The 17,261-nt window shown below is 41.3% G+C and overlaps 1 protein-coding gene across 1 annotated transcript; it reads right to left on the reverse strand.

The window, feature by feature from the left end:
• Positions 1-1,328: 1,328 nt before the first annotated feature.
• On the reverse strand, positions 1,329-10,103 carry fam83ha (family with sequence similarity 83 member Ha). Its single transcript, XM_079229770.1, has 6 exons — positions 10,084-10,103; positions 8,963-9,417; positions 8,683-8,847; positions 7,040-7,164; positions 2,845-6,919; positions 1,329-2,749 (listed from the first exon to the last, which is right to left on the reverse strand). Exons 2-6 carry the CDS (start codon positions 9,407-9,409, stop codon positions 2,738-2,740), a joined length of 4,824 nt encoding a protein of 1,607 aa, XP_079085896.1. The 5' UTR covers positions 9,410-9,417; positions 10,084-10,103; the 3' UTR covers positions 1,329-2,737.
• Between the last annotated feature and the right edge of the window lie 7,158 nt (positions 10,104-17,261).

Genomic DNA, 17,261 nt, shown 5'->3' on the forward strand with positions numbered 1-17,261 from the left:
CAAAAACTACTATTCTCGAGTTCTCCCTTCAAAGTGAGGTCCTTCGAGCAGTGAACGTTCTTTAAAGATTAGTGTAATTCAGAACAAGCTTATCAACACTTTTTTCAGCAGCGAAAACAAGAGGCCCACTGTTTCCAATGAAGCATAGGAGTCCTTCTTTCATAACCAACGCCACGTAGCATGTGACTGGAGCCAATTTAATTCACAGTGAAAGCATAGTGTTTTGCAAGAGAAGTCGTGCCATGTTAAGTAAACTAATCAGTTCAGGTTAAGTAAATCATGATCACTTAAAAATACACTTGAATAGATCTTTACAGAATAGACGAGACCAGAAGGTGTAAAGCTTGTAAAGGTTTGGGAAACATTGACTTCTTCTGAATAGTCATTACATATGCTGAAATCCTCAAGTGTCATTGAGTAACATACCAAATCTCTACCAGCATCAGGTAGGCTGTTTAGAAGTTGACCTTGACCTCTGACCTCCTTGTGTAGGGGCACACTTTTTATTTGTCAAATTGTGGACAGCTATGACATTGTTGTTCCTTGTAATATAAATCAGATCATAAGGTACAAATACCTATCTGTTGTTTGACAGATGAAACATAGACTAAATGTAGCTTTTTTGAGGTCCAAGAAAAGCATAATTGTTATATTTAGTTTTTGATTTTGCGTTCTGGCGAGTATGACAATGTTCAAGGATGTGCATGATGGTCATGACAGATACTCTTGGCCTGATGGTGGTGGTTAAAAAGGCGGTCTGTTGCTTCAAGGCTATGTGGACTAAGGAGCAAATCCCTGGCCAGCAGAGGGCGCTCTTCCTGAATCCTGCTCATCAACAAAGAAGAACAAGACCAGCCTGCTCAAAGCATGGAGAGTAGCCAGGACACAATGACATGTGAGTTAAATAGAGCTGCATTTAACGAGCATTAATAAAGCAGCGAACAATGATTTGCTAAATAAAGATATAGTGGAAAAATGTCTTCCAGAGCAGGGAATGAAGTCACTCCCTCCGTGTGTGTGTTGTTATCCGAGCTTCTCCTGGCTTTGTTCACATAGCAGTGCCCCAAGTGTTTGCTGTCAAATTGACTGAGTAGCAGTGTAATAGCCTGATAATTAAGATATTTTAAGTTGTGCATTTGCCCGTTTGTGTTCTGAGCGAGAAGCGAGGAGCCAGTAGAAATAGTGATTATGTACTATGTAATATGGTTACATGGTTCATTCTCTGTTATATGTTGATGTTTATGAATGCAGCTTGTAAACTAGAACAGTGTATTACAGCAAGATAAATAGACACTAAGTTGGCTTATGTTAGATTTATTATATGAATATTACATATACCATAGTGTGTATTCTATGTTTTGTTATGTATATACATATTCCTATTTTTTATATATATTTTTTTAAACCAAACATCCCATTATTACAATTTATATGCAACCATACAGCGTGAGCTGCTCTCTGTAAAGGCAAACCCAGAGTTCTGATCCAATCACCACACAATACGTTCACTATTTCTCAAGGGTGCTAGAGGAAAGGTCATTGTGGTGAGTCACAGATTAAGGGATGCCTTGTGTTGACTTGAGAATTGCATGGTAAAACATGTTCCACATTGGACAACTGATTTTCAATCATGTCATCATCTTAAAATAGAAGATGGATTTTTAGGGACAGATTAAAAAAAGAACGGGTCTTTTTCACAGAAGACATTTTTACACGTCATGGCAGGAAAAGCGTAAGTTTAAGTAATACAATTAATGATGGCCGTATTTCATTTAGCTGCTTCTTCAGGCTCCTGGTTTTGTTCATGCTGCCTCAGGGTCACACTGTCATGGCTTACTGGTCCACCTGAACACCTGCTTTGAAAAATGCCGATACATAAAGGGAACTTCCTTTTGCAAAGTCAGGCACAGAAACCATTTTCCACATTTTTAAAGACATTTCTTGTTTCAGTGTACATGTATGACAAGTTTTCATTAAAAAAAGCAAATAAGTATGTAGTAACTTATCCCTCTGGCATCTCACCAATCAGGTAGCTTTGGCTTTAAACACTTAAAAAGTAACATGTTTGTTTGTTTCACAAATCATCAAATTGCTGCAATGCTAAAGCTACAATTTATTTACACCAGAACAACACCAGTCCTGCATGCATAGGAATGTATATATTCATTGGCTTCACAAACACATGTGATTAACATCTTTGTTTAGCATGCTTGTGGAATTCTACAATACAAACAGTGTATTGCAGTTTGATAAACTCTGACTACTTTAGATAATCTATTACATTTTTCCATCACATTTTGTCTTAAAAACAGCAAAAAGTAACGTAATGGCTGTCATTGCTGTATAAAAGGCACGGTCAGACCTCGTCACAGACACAACCTGTTGCAAACATTGCACTTGACCCATGCAGTCAGTTATTTCATATTTGATCCCTCACATGTAGCCTCAGTCTTTTCACACCGGTAGCAACTTGGTGATTCACTGTCGGGAAGAAGCCCTTTGTTGGTCATCGCACATGTAAACAAGGCATCAGGCTTGAATTAATTTGTATTGCCGGTAGTTTTACACTTTAAAGTCCAGTGCCACCGATACGAGTCCCCTGCTTCAGAACAAGCAGAGCAATCCCATTTCTATTAAATGTCTTTGGTGAGAAATTGTCTTGGTCATCATTTCAGCAGTCAAATGACTTTGCTTCTGTCTACACACACTATGCTGTGCACATTTCTTTAGATCCCATTTAAGGTGCCATCTGTGAAAATAATGGAGACACACAATTAGTTACAACAAGGGAAACACAAAGTGCATAAATAGGTAAGACCAACAATGGTGTTAGTGTATTCATACCTCAAATCGGCTGTACACCTTCCTCTCCTTCCTCATGCTCTGAATCTTCTCCAGCAGCTTCTCCCGCTCCTGACTGGTCTTTGGCAGCCCTCTGTTCAGTGAGCTGATCCCCCTTTCTTTCTCCCTTTGGGCGTTTTTGTCAGCTTCGCCTTCTTTCTCGTCGTCGGTGACAGGAGACTCCTTTGCAGCTTCGATCCTGCTTTGGCTATTTGCAGAAATTTGCTCCAAAAGCAGCTTTGTATCGTCTCTGAGGTTGCTGCTTGAGATCACGTTGGCTGTTGATGATTGGTAGCGAGACTGACTTGACTTTGGCTGCTTGGACTGTGGTGATGCAGGAACAACTTCATCTGATGTGATCTCTAGCGGTTCGGGGCAGTTTTTTTGCCCTACTTGTTCATTTGTTGTCTCATTGCAGGCTAACTCCTGTGTAGTACTTTTATTTAGTTTATTTGTGGCCTCTGTATCATCAGTTTTGATCTCATCAGGGTCAGGCATGTCATGCTCTTTGTTCACTTCATTCTGCTTGTCCAGATTACTATTTTCAGAAGATAAAGGCGACTCTGAAGGACGGGGTTCAAAGGTCACAGTTTCAGGTGTTTTGCTTGGCAGAGCGGGATCTGTTGGGACTTTTGAGGTTGGCTCAGTTGGGCTCAATGTTTCTGTTGATGGAAGCATTGGAGTTTCAGTTGAATTTGTCTGTTGGTCTGTTGCAATCTGCTTGGGAAGACATTCAGTATCTGAGGGGCTGTGCAATGCAGTCAATATTGTTTCAGCCTCAGGGGCCAAGACTGTTGTAACTGACTCTGTCTCTGTTAGAGGAGAAGCACATGATACTGTTTCAACAGCAATGGGAGAGACAGATCCTGTCAGGTTAGGTTTGGAGGGAGGGGTCGTTTGTCTTTCTGACTGGGAAGCATGAGGAGTAAAGTCTGGGAGGGCAGGAGAGCTTGTTTTTTCTGCACAAAGCTTGGGTGGAGTGTCTGCTGGGGAGGGGGTAGAAGTAATGGTTTCATTTTGAGCAGATATAGATTTATCTTCCAGCTCAGATACATTATCTAAACATGATTCAGGCAATGAAAGACTAGGAAGTGTGCTCCTACCTTCCACATTATTTAATGATCCAAGATCTTGAGACTTCTCTCCAACCCCTTTTGGAGCAGAGCTGTTTTCTGATTCAGGAACATCTTTTTTTGAAGGTGTAGGATCACAAGATTGTTCAGAGTCTGTCTCTTTACTGGACTGTGATGAGGATGTGTTTGACTCTAAACCAGCAGCACATTTGTCAGGAGAAATATCAGATTCCACATGTGCAGAGTCAGCTGCTGAAAGGGTCTCGGATGACGTCAATTGGGAAGGTTCTGGCGGTGAGGGACTGACAGATTCCTGTGCATTTAGAGACAATGTGCTGGAAGTTATTGTTGAGCTTGAACCTTCTGGGGTAACATTAGAGGATATGGTCTCTTCTGGAGAGGAAGGAAGAGCACAGCTAGAGGGTGACGGACTTGGATTTATCTGTGAACCAGATTCTGGCACAATGTTATTAGCGGAACAGCTTGGGCCTGATGGGTTAGAAGAGCTGAATTCTGATCCAGTGTCTTGTTCAGGTAGCAGAGGAGGAGAGGAAATGCTGGTTTCTAACTGAACTGATAAAGAATCCGGGGTGTTAGAATACAATGCAGCAAATCCAGAAGATGGTGGTTCCTCCACTGAACTGGGAGTGAGTGAACCGCTCTTCTTTGAGGTTGAATCAAGGCAAGGCCTTTCACTTTCATCAGTACCTTGTGCAAGAGAAGGAACACTAGCAGGAGTAGCATTAGGTGGTGTGTTGTGTATTTGTGGTGGTGGTGGTGGTGTAGGTGGATGACTGTGGCTACTCTTTTTTACAGCAGGATTTGACAGCTTTGGCTCTTCCGGTGTTTTACTCTGAGTTGCTTCTGTTTCTGCAGAAACAGGCAGAGTTTCTGCTGATTGGGTCTTCTTCAGCTCTATCTTCTCTGAATTAGTTGAAACTCTTATTTGTTCTTGTTTACAGCTTTGGGAGGTATTGGGATCAGTCTCGACCAGACTGTTCTGCTTGTTAGTCTTATCACTGGCATCTAACGATGGACTGACTGACTCTGCGGATGCTGTTTTCCCTGAATCCTCCGCAGTAACATTTTTATCTAATAAACCCTCAGATGTTGAAGTGTCAGACATCTTTTCAGAGTTGTCTTTCGGTACAGGCTTCTCATTTTTAACAGCAGTATTTTCTTTTAGTTCAGTTGGTGGTTTCATCGGAGCTTTCTCGTTGCTTTTTTCAGCTTCTGCAGCTTTGCGTTTTGCTGCCAACTCTTTGAAAAACATGAGCCTCTTATCAGGATCACTCATATCTACATATGGAGTGGTGAGTAAAGATTTGGGTGGCTGTTCTGGCTGAACAGTTCTGGGTAACTTGGATTGCTCTTCAGCTGGTGGTTTCAGTGATTCTTGTGCCTCTGAAATATCCTTGGACTTGTTGTCCTTTGGTGAATCTTTATCATCATGTTTACTGTTTCCATCATCTGGCTTGGATTGATCTGTGGCAGAGTTATCAAAAGTTTCTGACTTCATGTAACGACTCCATTCAAAAGGTTCTCTTGTCGACCTCCTTTGTCCCAAAACCTGAGAAACCAAAGGTGGTTTAGTCTGTTCTGCCTCAGTTTTGTCACTTTCCTCATCGTGTTGGTCGAGAGCAGTTTTGGTATCTTGAGAAGTATGCTGCTGGTCCAGTGAGCTGAATATCAGAGAGGATCTTAACCTTGAGCTCCTTGGTACAACTACATTGTATTTCCTACGGAACGACTCCTCCCTTCGAAGAACAGCAGTTTTGGGTTCCTTTTGCTCGGCCTCCTCCATCTTTTCCACTTCGGTTGTCGATGATGATGATTCTGAAGGTGTCGGTGTTGTTTGGGTTTTTGTTGCTACTGCAATAGACTCATCAGGTAATTTTTTTGGCTGTTCTCGTACATTGGTTTTGGCATAACTTGGCATTTGACTTGCCCTGGGTATTGCTGGAACTTTAAACTCTCTCACATTAGGGATTTTAAGAACTGATACATCTATGCCTGGTGTTTGCTGTATGGGGTTAGAGGGCTCTTCAAAGGCATCTGGTCCATCAAGTGGTTCCGACGGCAAGCCTTCATCTCCTGGATTATCATATGCACTGAGGTATGAGCTAATCCTCCAGTTTCTTAGCCCCCGTTTCACCAGAGGATCCTTGCGGTCAACATTAGGGTCCTGGAAAAACTGCTTCTGATCAGTAAGATTTGAGGGGCTGGGAGATGTTTGACAAGCATGTGGCTGGCCTAAATTGAATCTTCGAGGGTGAGATGACCCAAACGGTGAATCTGATGCAGATAGTAATTTATCTGAGCCCTGGTCAAAGTCTGCATTTTTGGTAGATGATAAATAGTTAAGCACAGGGTCAAAGTTATCAAGTGGTTCCATTTCTTGTGGTAAACCAGGTTCAGAGTTCTCATCTGCCGAATAAAAGTCTTGGTTCCAGAACTTGTTATAGCCACTGTAATCTTCTTCTATTCCCGGACCTGGTCCAGGCTGCTGCCCTCTCTGGGACTGCCTTCCCTGGTTGTTAGGCTCTAGTATTCCCTGCTGCAAGAATGAATAAGAGCGTCGACCATGAGTGTCTTCGGCATAACTGTGACGTTTGAAGGCAAGGTTTTCCATCATGGGCTTCTTGGAGGGGCCCTGATCAAAAGACGGATCCATGCGAGATTGCTGGGATGTAAATCTATTGTACACATCTGCAGGGCCGTGCATGGACTCTCTTTTAAGGGGCATCATTCTCCAATCTTTGTCCATGCGTTCATCAGAGGGGTCCATTGACTGAAATTTCTTTGGCTCTCTATATAGCGTTCTATCACTTGGATATTGCCTCTTTTTTGAAAGGCTTAACTCTTCCATTGGAGTGAAATTTTCAATCATCAGCGGATGGGACTGAGCAAACAGAATCCGAAACTCTTCATCAAAGGTAGATACAAGCTGTCCAAGGAAAAGGTGTGCCATACAGCGGTGGAGCTTCTCAAAAGACCACATGAAGCTGGAAAAAGACATGACAATAAGTAAGAATAAATAGACACACTTAATTAATGGCATACTTATGTCTGTTTGTCATGCAAACAGATACAAACTGTGTGTGGAGGTATTGAAATATGTTCACCTGTAGTTCCCACTCAACACAGCCCTGCAGTCTGTCAACAGGAAGCGATCCATCATCTGACCTTTGAAGGATTTCCCTGAGCGACAGTGATACGTGATGCCAGACACTGTTCTCACGCGTAAAAGCTGCAAGACACACATCAAATCACTCAAAAATCAATATTAAGCGGAAGTAGTACATACGGTTTTATCAATGTTTCAATTGCAATCCAAGCTAGGTGGTAACATTGCTCTAGCAAAAACCCGACCAAAACAGAGCATAGAAAAGGGCTGCATTTCAAGTACCCTTTTTATAGTATTATGCAGCTATGTTTCTATCAATAGGAAAATGTCTATATTTAATGTACATCAATGACATATTAAGTTAATTAACATCAATATGATGTTAATGTGACAGATTTGTTCAAATAGCCTAATTTGAGGACAACATAGCATAACATAGCGTTACAGGCAAACACCGGAGGCTCAAAGCACAAATACAGTAAAAACAAACATGTAATACACAGCATGTAAAGTAATGATTAACAAGGAAAAACCACAGACAAGAACAAAACCAACACAGACAGCATAGAAGCAATGTAAATATTACATGCTATGTATCAATATAGCATGTAAGATTTACATTGCTGGACAAATCCATGAAGATGTTTTTACATATTTTTATGACTGTTGTTTACTAAAAAGCTTCCTAATAATAGTACTATGCAGTTCCGATAACAAATGACTCAAGTCAGTTTAGAATGCAAGCCAGCCACATAATGTTTGGAAAAAAATGACTGATAGGTTTTCATTGTTTGTTTTATTGAGTCACCTCTAGCAACAGCTGTACTGCACCTAACTGTACTTCTGCTTTTCTTCATAAGTTTCGTTAATATGGACAGAGCAAGACTGGCAATATTATATACTTTTGCCAAATAATCCCATTAATCCTCAAATCTTGATCTAGACAGGATATCGATAGGCATTGTAGTTTTTAGCAAATGCTTATCAATCAGGAGTGTATTTGTTGCGGACTATTTTCAGCTGCGGACTATTACACATTTGGTGCTCTAGTGAGTATTTACAGCAGCAGGACAGTGACTCAAAGGAACCTCCAGTGCCTATGTTAATCGGATAAAAGCAGAACAGGACACCCAGTGCAACATTGTGCCTTAATATTACGTGTTCAATCGTTTTTCAAGGCCCATGACACAGAGGAATAAGTGTTATCAAACTTCAGATACACAGACAGTGTGTGTTCATAGGATCAATGTATTCTTGGGGTCTTTAAACTTGATGTGTTCATAATAAGAAAATACAGAATATCACCAGAAAAAGAAATGTTGTAACATTGCATCAGAATGTTTTTCAGCTTCAGTAGTCTAAGTGGGATGAACATTTGTAGTAAATTAGTTGGTTCACTGTTACTCTATTCAAAATGTTCTTTACTTGTTAAGGAGATCACTACAAAATTATAAATACATTGACTTATTTACTAACAGGTTCAGACCTTTTAAAAACCTTTCCCAATACATCCAGTGTGCTTTGGGTGGGAGGGTTGTAATGATGTGTGATGGGAGTATTTGAAGAAAGGGGAGCAACTAATGGAATATAAATGTAAGCAGCCATCTCTGTTATTAGATTTTTTAAAGAATATGTACTCACTTGAATGCTCTGTAGATTGACCCTGCAGTTGGACACCATGTTGACAAAGTGATGTGCATTCTCCTTGTCTAAAATGATGTAGACTGCAACATTCCTCATGGCAGCATCGAGAATATCAGCAAACATGTCGACGTCAGTGAACATGTCCATCACTATAGCGATCACCTGAAGAGATAAAATCCACAAACAAGACCAAATTGAAATTAGACTGTCAGGAGATGGACACTTCTTTCCTCGGTTAGCTTAAAGTCTCCCTCCGTCAAGAAAGTGAAAGATCTACCTGCTGTGCATTTTTGATGAGTCGTCGGGCCTGCTCCTTAATACTCGGCATTCCAGGCTCAGGGGGGTTGACCAGAGTTGTGATCTCTGTGGGCCCAATAAAGGAGTGCACCTGAGGCCAGCCAAGGTCCAAGCCTGGGGCGTCCAGGTCCGAGTGAAGCGGCCAGTAAGTGTCTGAGGAGTCATCTCCTCCAGACTCCAGGAACTGTTGTTGTTCAGGGTTGTAGCTCTGCTGAGGGACCTGAACCGAGCTCTGAATGTACTGAATTTCAGGTGAGGACAGGAAGTCCACCACATCTGCTTTTTGGAGGAACTGATAGTATCCATCCGAGTCCTCCTCAATCAGTGCATCAATAGCCAAGCGGTACTCTTCCCGATAGTGAGGCGGGAGGTAGTTGGGGTCCAGGGGGTTATCCCCAGCCGAGGAACACTGAGAGCGATGCGCCATTCTGCAGTCTAATGAGAGGGTGATGGCAAAAGTAGTCATGTGATGAATAGCATGAATCATTTCCCCTTTCACCAGCTACATAGTTTTGAATGATCACTTTCTTAGCGCTGAAACAATTCATTGAAAATGAACACTCTTGATCATCAGTTAACTGTTAAGAATCACTTTTCAAAGCAAAAATCCCAGGGGGCTCTGGGAACTTGTGATGGAAAGTTTTCCAAAATAATCAACAGCTTAACAGAGAATAAACCTTAGCTGCAGCCCATCAATTTAGATCAATGTTCATCGTTTCTGAGATAAATTATCTTATGAGATGATCACATCCTGTTGCCATGTTACATAACTCTAAACTGAATACAAAACTGAATAATCAAATGTGACTGAATACTGCTGTGTTTGTTTTACATGTTGAAGTCGAGGTATCAGATATAGAGCACAATAATGGCTCGTCAATCATTAGATTGGGCATCATTTTGACTACTTCATATGTGGACAGATTTGACATCCATTTGCCAAAATCAGAAGAGAAGGATCTCATTCACATCATGACTTTTATTCCAACAGTGCCACCCAGCCCTGCAGCTAGTTTTACCACAAAGAGTTCAACTCGTTGTGCTCAGATTTGTAGCTAAAACCCTGTTTCAGGGTCGATGAATGAGGGAGAAAGACTTTACCACAGGGCAGATAGGTTCTGGGTGCGGCTCCTCCCTCTGGCTAAACGCCCGGCGGCCAAAGTCTCCATTTGCAAGTTCATGTCAACCCAACAAGACAAAAAATAATAAAACTAACGAAGCAAAACACATAACGAAGTTAAGAGATCACATTGTACCCATTACACGGCTGTTGGTCACCTCAAGTGTTAAAAAGACCCATTCAGAATGGATTTACTAACTTGTTTTCCCCACTGAGACCGACATGGCACTTCAGCAAAGCCAGATCAAACGCGGCACAATGTGCGGGAACAGCGCGGTCCCCGTCACACCGTCAACTCCGTGAAACGGTAAACTCACCTCACAGAAATGTTTCACTCGTCAAGCTCCTCGTCGGTTCAACTCGAAGCCCGTAAAGTGCTCTGCTTCGCCATGTTTTTTCCTTCACAACTGCGACCTGCTTCTAGTCCAGGTGTCGAAACGTTTCTGTTTCATCTCGTTTCCTCTCGCCGCCCCGCGTCACCCAGCTCAACCAGTTTATTGTCATGCTCCAGGCATGTTTGCGAGGATGTTTGAGACGGCACACAGAGGGCAAGACAGACTTGCTGTCGACACAAGTTCGCCCCGCCTCGACTTTCAGCTCCACACGGGCTGCTCACGTAGCAGCTGTGCTGCGTCCCCGTCCTGAAGCAGCTCAGCTCTGCACATCTGTGGACTCTGCACATCTGTTATCGAGCGACTGCAGCTGACGAACTGCTGCTGTTATCAACTAATCAACGTTATGTATCAGGCAATAGCCCATAAACCTCCACTTTGAAGTTTAAAGCACTTCTCATAACTCATTGATATATATTACTCTCCATGCAATGTGTCAACATCAATATGGTTTAATTCTTTCAAATTAAGTACTAGTACAGTGAGTGAGTACAGAGCTTCACCAAAAAGAGTTCCACTTTCTAATGGGGCACCCTGTAAAAAGGGTAAAAAGCTGTAACTAATGTCTTTATTAATAGGTTTATAAACTAATTTACTAATGCTTTTTAGATTGATTATTAGCCATTCATAAGTCAAACTTGGGTTAACCAGGTTATGAAAAAAAATGAATAAAGTCATTACTGGATAACCAACAGGTTATAGGGCGCTATTGATCCGGAAGCCGGCCCAAAGTACAAACTTTGAGGTAGTTTGACTAATTGCAAATGTGTGTGATAATGTGTAATGCGCACAATATAAATGAACTGAAACAAGGTCACTAATCTTGAGGTCCCTTCTTGTAGAGTTTTAAGGCCTTCATCATGTCAGTTTATACTATGCTTACATGGTGCATATTCCTTAATACATGTTTGCTTCGTCAAATCACTGCAAGCTAATTACTAAACTTTGCATATATATATATATTTAAAAAATCAGGGTCGTCAGTAGGGCCCACTGTTGCCCAGTGGCCCCAAAGCAAACAAATCCATTGCTGCCTAAATGTTTATCGAACTGTATTTTGAAAAAGGGTGCCGACTAATTATAAACAGTCAGAAATCACACCTTATGATAATTATATGTTGTGAAGGAAGATGTATATCAATAGATAATTATAATGTATCATTAGGCTACAATAGTTAATAATTGTTGCACTGGAGATGTCATCGTAACTGGAGTCACTGAAACAGTTAAAAACAGGTTACTTCTCATGAGTCTCTTGATTTTTGCTTATTTATTACTCAGCCATTAACTGATGACAGCACAGGGCCCATAGACTCTGTCCATGGGGGCATTGCTAACCAAAAAATTATCAGACTGGCAAAACAAAAAACTAATAATATTCCCAGAAGTGGCTCATTAACAGCTACTTCGAATTAAAATGAGAGGAAAACCAACTACAGTAGCGGTGCCTCTTTGAGGCTTACACGCCTGGAGGGTAAACCAAACAAAAACCTTCTCCTTTATTAACCTCAGACATTTTACTGTCATGAGGAAATCCACAAACAATGGAGGTACTGGGTGAGGATGACTGTTATAAAGACTATTGACATTCTTTGATGAAGGTGCGCTCTGATAACACAAACAAAAAAGGGATGGGTAAACGCATCGAAGCCTGCGGCAAAAGCTTCTCTTGCCCGCATATATTCTTTTCTGTCCTTGCACAGCGCATTAACATTCTCTCTTGTCATTTCCTATACAGACTAAAAATGCCATCACCTCACATAGACAGGTTGAATTGTAAATCACCTGCGGTTTAGTGACGGTGCTTTGAATTTGGAGGAAAGGCCGTCTGTATCTCCAGGACAGGATGTTGTAGCACATGTTTGGTGAAACCTTGAAAGGAGAGAGAGAGAGAACAACAGACCAAATACAGTGATTTTCCTTTTAAGGTTGCTCCTCTCACGGACTTAAAATAGCCTCGGCAGGCTGAAATCTTATGACTGAAGTAAAGGAAGTGATGCAACGTGATTGCTTAAGTGAAGACAGTTCGTCATTGTTTCCTTTGGTCACCACCCAAAGCACACAGCGTGCTGCAGTTGGAATATAAATGAATGTTTAATGACAGATAGTTGCTACATACATACCACAGGGAAGCGTCCCCCCCCCCCACACACCCCCCCTGCTGCACCCTTAAACAACCAAAGACAAGTTGGTGACCTGCCTTTTGGTTTTGTGGCTGACAGCTTTGGTTATTACAAAAAGGAACCTGGCCAATCTGTGAATACGAGCTGGATCCCTCACCCTTCATATCATAAACACCTTCAGGAATGTGACTCAAACACACAAAGTGTAACTGTTATGATTTATGTAGTAACACAATCTGCATCGAAATGAGCCAGTTATTGTTGAAGGTGAAAAAAGACGCAGTAGAAACACAACAGAGTAGATTAGATCTTCAGCCACTGATAACCAACGTCTACATGGAGGCCGTCTGCAATGAGACTTGTTTACTAAAAGTATTCAGAGATAAAGTCCTTAATGTGTATGCCTTTTGGACAAAGTCTTATGGGGTCAGTTTACAGTGTCAACAGTATGCTATCAATTGAAGGCTGAGCTTCCATTGTTCCTCATGCACTAGAGAAAATAAATGTTGCTATCTTTGACACCGATGCAGATGTGATAGATGCTAACCATGACATCCAGTGTACCACGTCAGACGCCGCAAACTGAAAGCCAAACAGAACTACGTATATCTGCTCAGTGGTAAATAACGCACTGCTTTAGGAGAATGAACGGCAACACAAGGATAACTGTATGACGTCAAAGCAATAGCTCACCACTTAATGCTTTGAAAGTGAACCCTAAAAGCATAACTTAAGTTTAATTAAGGGTGGGGTTGAACAGGTGACGGCAAGTCTTTTTTAATGTGGGCTCTTGCATGCCTATACAAGTAATGGCCAAAAAAATTATGTTTTTTTTCAGCCCTGTTAGCTGCATGGCTCTAGGGGTAGAAAAAAGAGATGTCAGTTGGTCGGTCTTTGGGCCAGACTGAACATTAACACTGTGGTTTTGAAATTAAACGTCTCAGCAAGTGGATTGATAGCCATTCAATTTGGTATCTACATTCATGTCTCTCTGAGGAGGAATGCTAACTAAATCTTTGTGAACATATTAACATGCTGATGTTATCTACAGATTATTAATGTACAAATTGTAAATATATAATTATTTGTATCTTTGGGAATTTTTATTCTGCAGTACCATCGCTTCTCTTTTGTCTACCTCGGAAAGTACGTGTTCATCTTTTGTTTAGACCACGTCTCAAGGCTTCTGTCGTGTTGATAAGGAGAGAGCGGGAGGAGGAAGATTGTCCCAGGAGAAGGAAGGGGATGGGGAAACAAAATGGAAAAAGGAAGAGCAGCAGCTGCAGAACCCTTTTGCATCATTTGATGGAGCGAACAGGAAGTCTTGGCAGTTTGCAAAGAGGTGACATAGTTTGCTTACCTACAAGGATGATGAATGCAAAATCAAAAGGTCACGACACCACGACTGGGCTATTACTTGTTGATGGTGACAAGTCGCCATGATACACTGTGTCTGTAAATACATCAATCTATTAGTGATTTGGTTGAGATTATAAAATTGCTGCTCTATATTCGTCACTTGGAGAGGCCATAATAAATTCCACAGATGATTGTATTCCCACAATTTGCGTCGCTAAGAGACACTGACGGACCCCTGTCATCAGGTCCGATGGCAGTGATCACTCAGCACAGCTTTGTCGAGGAAGGTGAGGTGTCGAGCCAGGAGACACAAACACACGGGTGAGACATACACGCCAGCAGTGGAAACAACAGGCCCTTGTCAGTGTGGAATGTATAGACACAGAGCAGCAGGGAGGCGCAGAATGGTTTCAGCCCCTGTGTCACCTAAAGTTGCATTTGGGTGAGTTTTAAGCTGTTTTTAAAGGGCCCGTGTTGGATCAACTGGGTGTTGACTTCGCTCCACACAAAGGGCGTACCGCTGAGCAGCAGGTGTACATTTGCATCTGATTTTGTTGTCATTTGCTTGTTGACAGGGTTTGTGTTTTTAGGAGAGCAGTGTAAGCAAGACATACTGAAAGATGTATAATCTCTTTTTTGTAATCCTCTTCAGCCACATTTAGTATTTCTTCCAAATAGTGCGTGCATGCATGAGTTCATGACTTCTTGCTTGTGTGCACCTGCAATCACAGCAGCATGCGCCGCGTGCCTGTCACTGTGTATGGCAGGTCGCTACAGGAGTGGCAGCTGCTGCATTTTGAAACAGTCGCCATCCCAGTTTCAGTGAGAGAGGCCAGAAAAATGCTACAAGGAGAGCAGGTGCAAAAGAAAAAAAGAGGCCTTTACTGGCCTGTGAGACACACAACCAGTTCTGACCCCACCCAGAGTCTTGGTGGTTAAAAACACTGTTTACAGTTTCAGCCCGTCAAAGAGTCAATTTACACAGATGGATAATAGCTGCCAACAATGACGTCATAATCGCTGTCGAACAAAAGAAAAGAAGTAGAACAATGAACAGCAACCGTTCTTTACGTTTTGCAGTGTTGCTTTGCAGCAATCATATTTTTTCATGCAACTAATTTCTTTCCAGTTCTATTGTATTGTATCCTGTAGCACATCCTGCTGCTCCAGCACATGCTGGAGCGTCCTGCATTGAGTCCGGTACACATGTCTCAGGATAGACATCATATCCTCCCCCAATGCATCTCAGATGCAAAGACAGCACAATGGCTGACGTTTTGCCTCGGCCCAAAGGGAGAGGAGGGGCAGCTGTCACGAGAACACGAACGGCGCACACATCTGGATCTAATGGTCCTATAGTTTGTGTAGGAAAATGTGCTTGACATCATGGGGACGTCGCTCCTGTCTTTGAGGGTGAACCCCGTAGCTCAGCAGCAGAGAGGCTGCACAGAGCAGAATGAGCAGATCGATGGATGTACAAAGTCACTGACATGGATTTATTTTTTTAATTACATTTCTGACACTTGTTTGTTTGCTACAAACTGACTTACTTTCATACTCGGGTGACATTTCAGGTTGTGCCTTTTGCTTTTATAACCTGTGTTTAGCTGACTTGTGGCACTAAAGTTTGTTGGCAACGACTCACATGCAGCACAAAAAGCTGCTGAACTACTAAACCGTGCCAGGTTAGCTGTCACGCCTGCCTGGTATAGGCTTATACTTTTGTATCAAATGTGGTATAAGTTACAGAAACAAGACAGTTTTATAGTGTGTTTCCCCTGTTCAGGTGCCGCCTTGAAATATGGTAGGATCCGTACGATCACAAAGGATAACAGGTCAGAAGTATGATGTTACTGAATGAGAGAGTGAGCCTAGTTCGTTTCTCACCCTGAATTTCAAACCTTAAAGCTTTATATATATATATATATATATATATATATATATATATATATATATATATATATATGTATATATATATATATATATATATATATATATATATATATATATATATATATACATATATATATATATATATATATAAATATATATATATATATATATATCTTCTCTTTAATTATTAAATATATACGGGTAGAAACTGAACCAAGATATTGTATTCATCACCTGCCCTCAGTTTACATGTTTTCTTCATACAGGTATTTGTGTGTTCAGGTTGTACTGCATTGAGAAGATCTCTCTGGTCCTGACATGCAAATAGCGCCACTCCCCGGACAGCCTACTCACAGCATTTTATTCAGTTGAGGTCATCCGCCCTGAAGCCAAGTTTTAGCAGCCTAGCAACATCGTTTAGGCAGCTACTGTAACAATCACAGAGGCTAGGAAGAGCATAGATTGGTTTTCATTTACTCCTCATAAAATATCTCGAGGATATTTGTTTTTTTGCACTACCACGTTCTGCTGATTCCTGCAGAAAGGTGGCTCTGCGAGGAATGCACACAAACCAGCCCAGCTATGTGCACAGTTGCATTGAAGATTACAGTGACCCCTTATGTGCCAAGGAAGTCCATGCAAAAACAATGAACTGTTAAAATGTTAAACTTATCTGGAGTTTTTCATGTTTTGCCAACTTAAAAAAAAGAATTCTGCCATGTGAGAAGATATCCTTTTGTAATTATTGTTTTTTTACTCATGCTTAAGATAATGAACAATGAAGATTGACCATAATGGGTTAAATTCACTGGTGGGAGAGAGAATCCCCGTTAACTACAAAAGATTAGGTGAGAATGTTGTACATACTGTATAGATTATTGAACCTGGAATTTAGACTTTTCATTGTGTTTAGTATTATACACTAAATTCTTCAGTAATTCACAATTGAAAGATCAAGTTAAACATTGATAATATCTGGATAAAGAAGACTCAAGCACTAACTATACACACACACACACACACACACACACACACACACACACACACACACACACACACACACACACACACAAACTATTTTGTAACAGTATTGTTGATATGTAGTGGATTCTGACCCTTGACCTTTACAGACTGAGCAAAAGATACCTTCCCCAGGGAGACAATGTACTTCATCTCATCACTTTACATTATGAACTAAGTTGCACTTTAAAGCGGTACATTCCAGAGACACACCACTTATCTGTGTATCAGTGTATCATCAGTTGCCTCCAAACAGATCCAAAAGGGATGACACTTAAGTGGTTAAAAGTATTGAATTATGTTACTATTCAAACTCATTGCACCCAGATATAACTTACAAAGGCCTACTTAGCTGTGTAGCCTTCTACTGTG

This window comes from Taurulus bubalis, assembly GCF_910589615.1.
Source record: "Taurulus bubalis genome assembly, chromosome: 14".
Classification (NCBI taxonomy): Eukaryota; Metazoa; Chordata; class Actinopteri; order Perciformes; family Cottidae; genus Taurulus; species Taurulus bubalis.

What these genes read in the sequence shown, in the direction of transcription:
- fam83ha (XM_079229770.1), bottom strand. Translation starts at nt 9,409, where the DNA reads ATGGCGCATCGCTCTCAGTGTTCCTCGGCTGGGGATAACCCCCTGGAC. An exon ending in TCATCAAAAATGCACAGCAG is followed by an intron (nt 8,848 to 8,962) that starts GTAGATCTTTCA and finishes TTATCTCTTCAG; the next exon opens with GTGATCGCTATAGTGATGGA. An exon ending in TCAATCTACAGAGCATTCAA is followed by an intron (nt 7,165 to 8,682) that starts GTGAGTACATAT and finishes TGTGTCTTGCAG; the next exon opens with CTTTTACGCGTGAGAACAGT.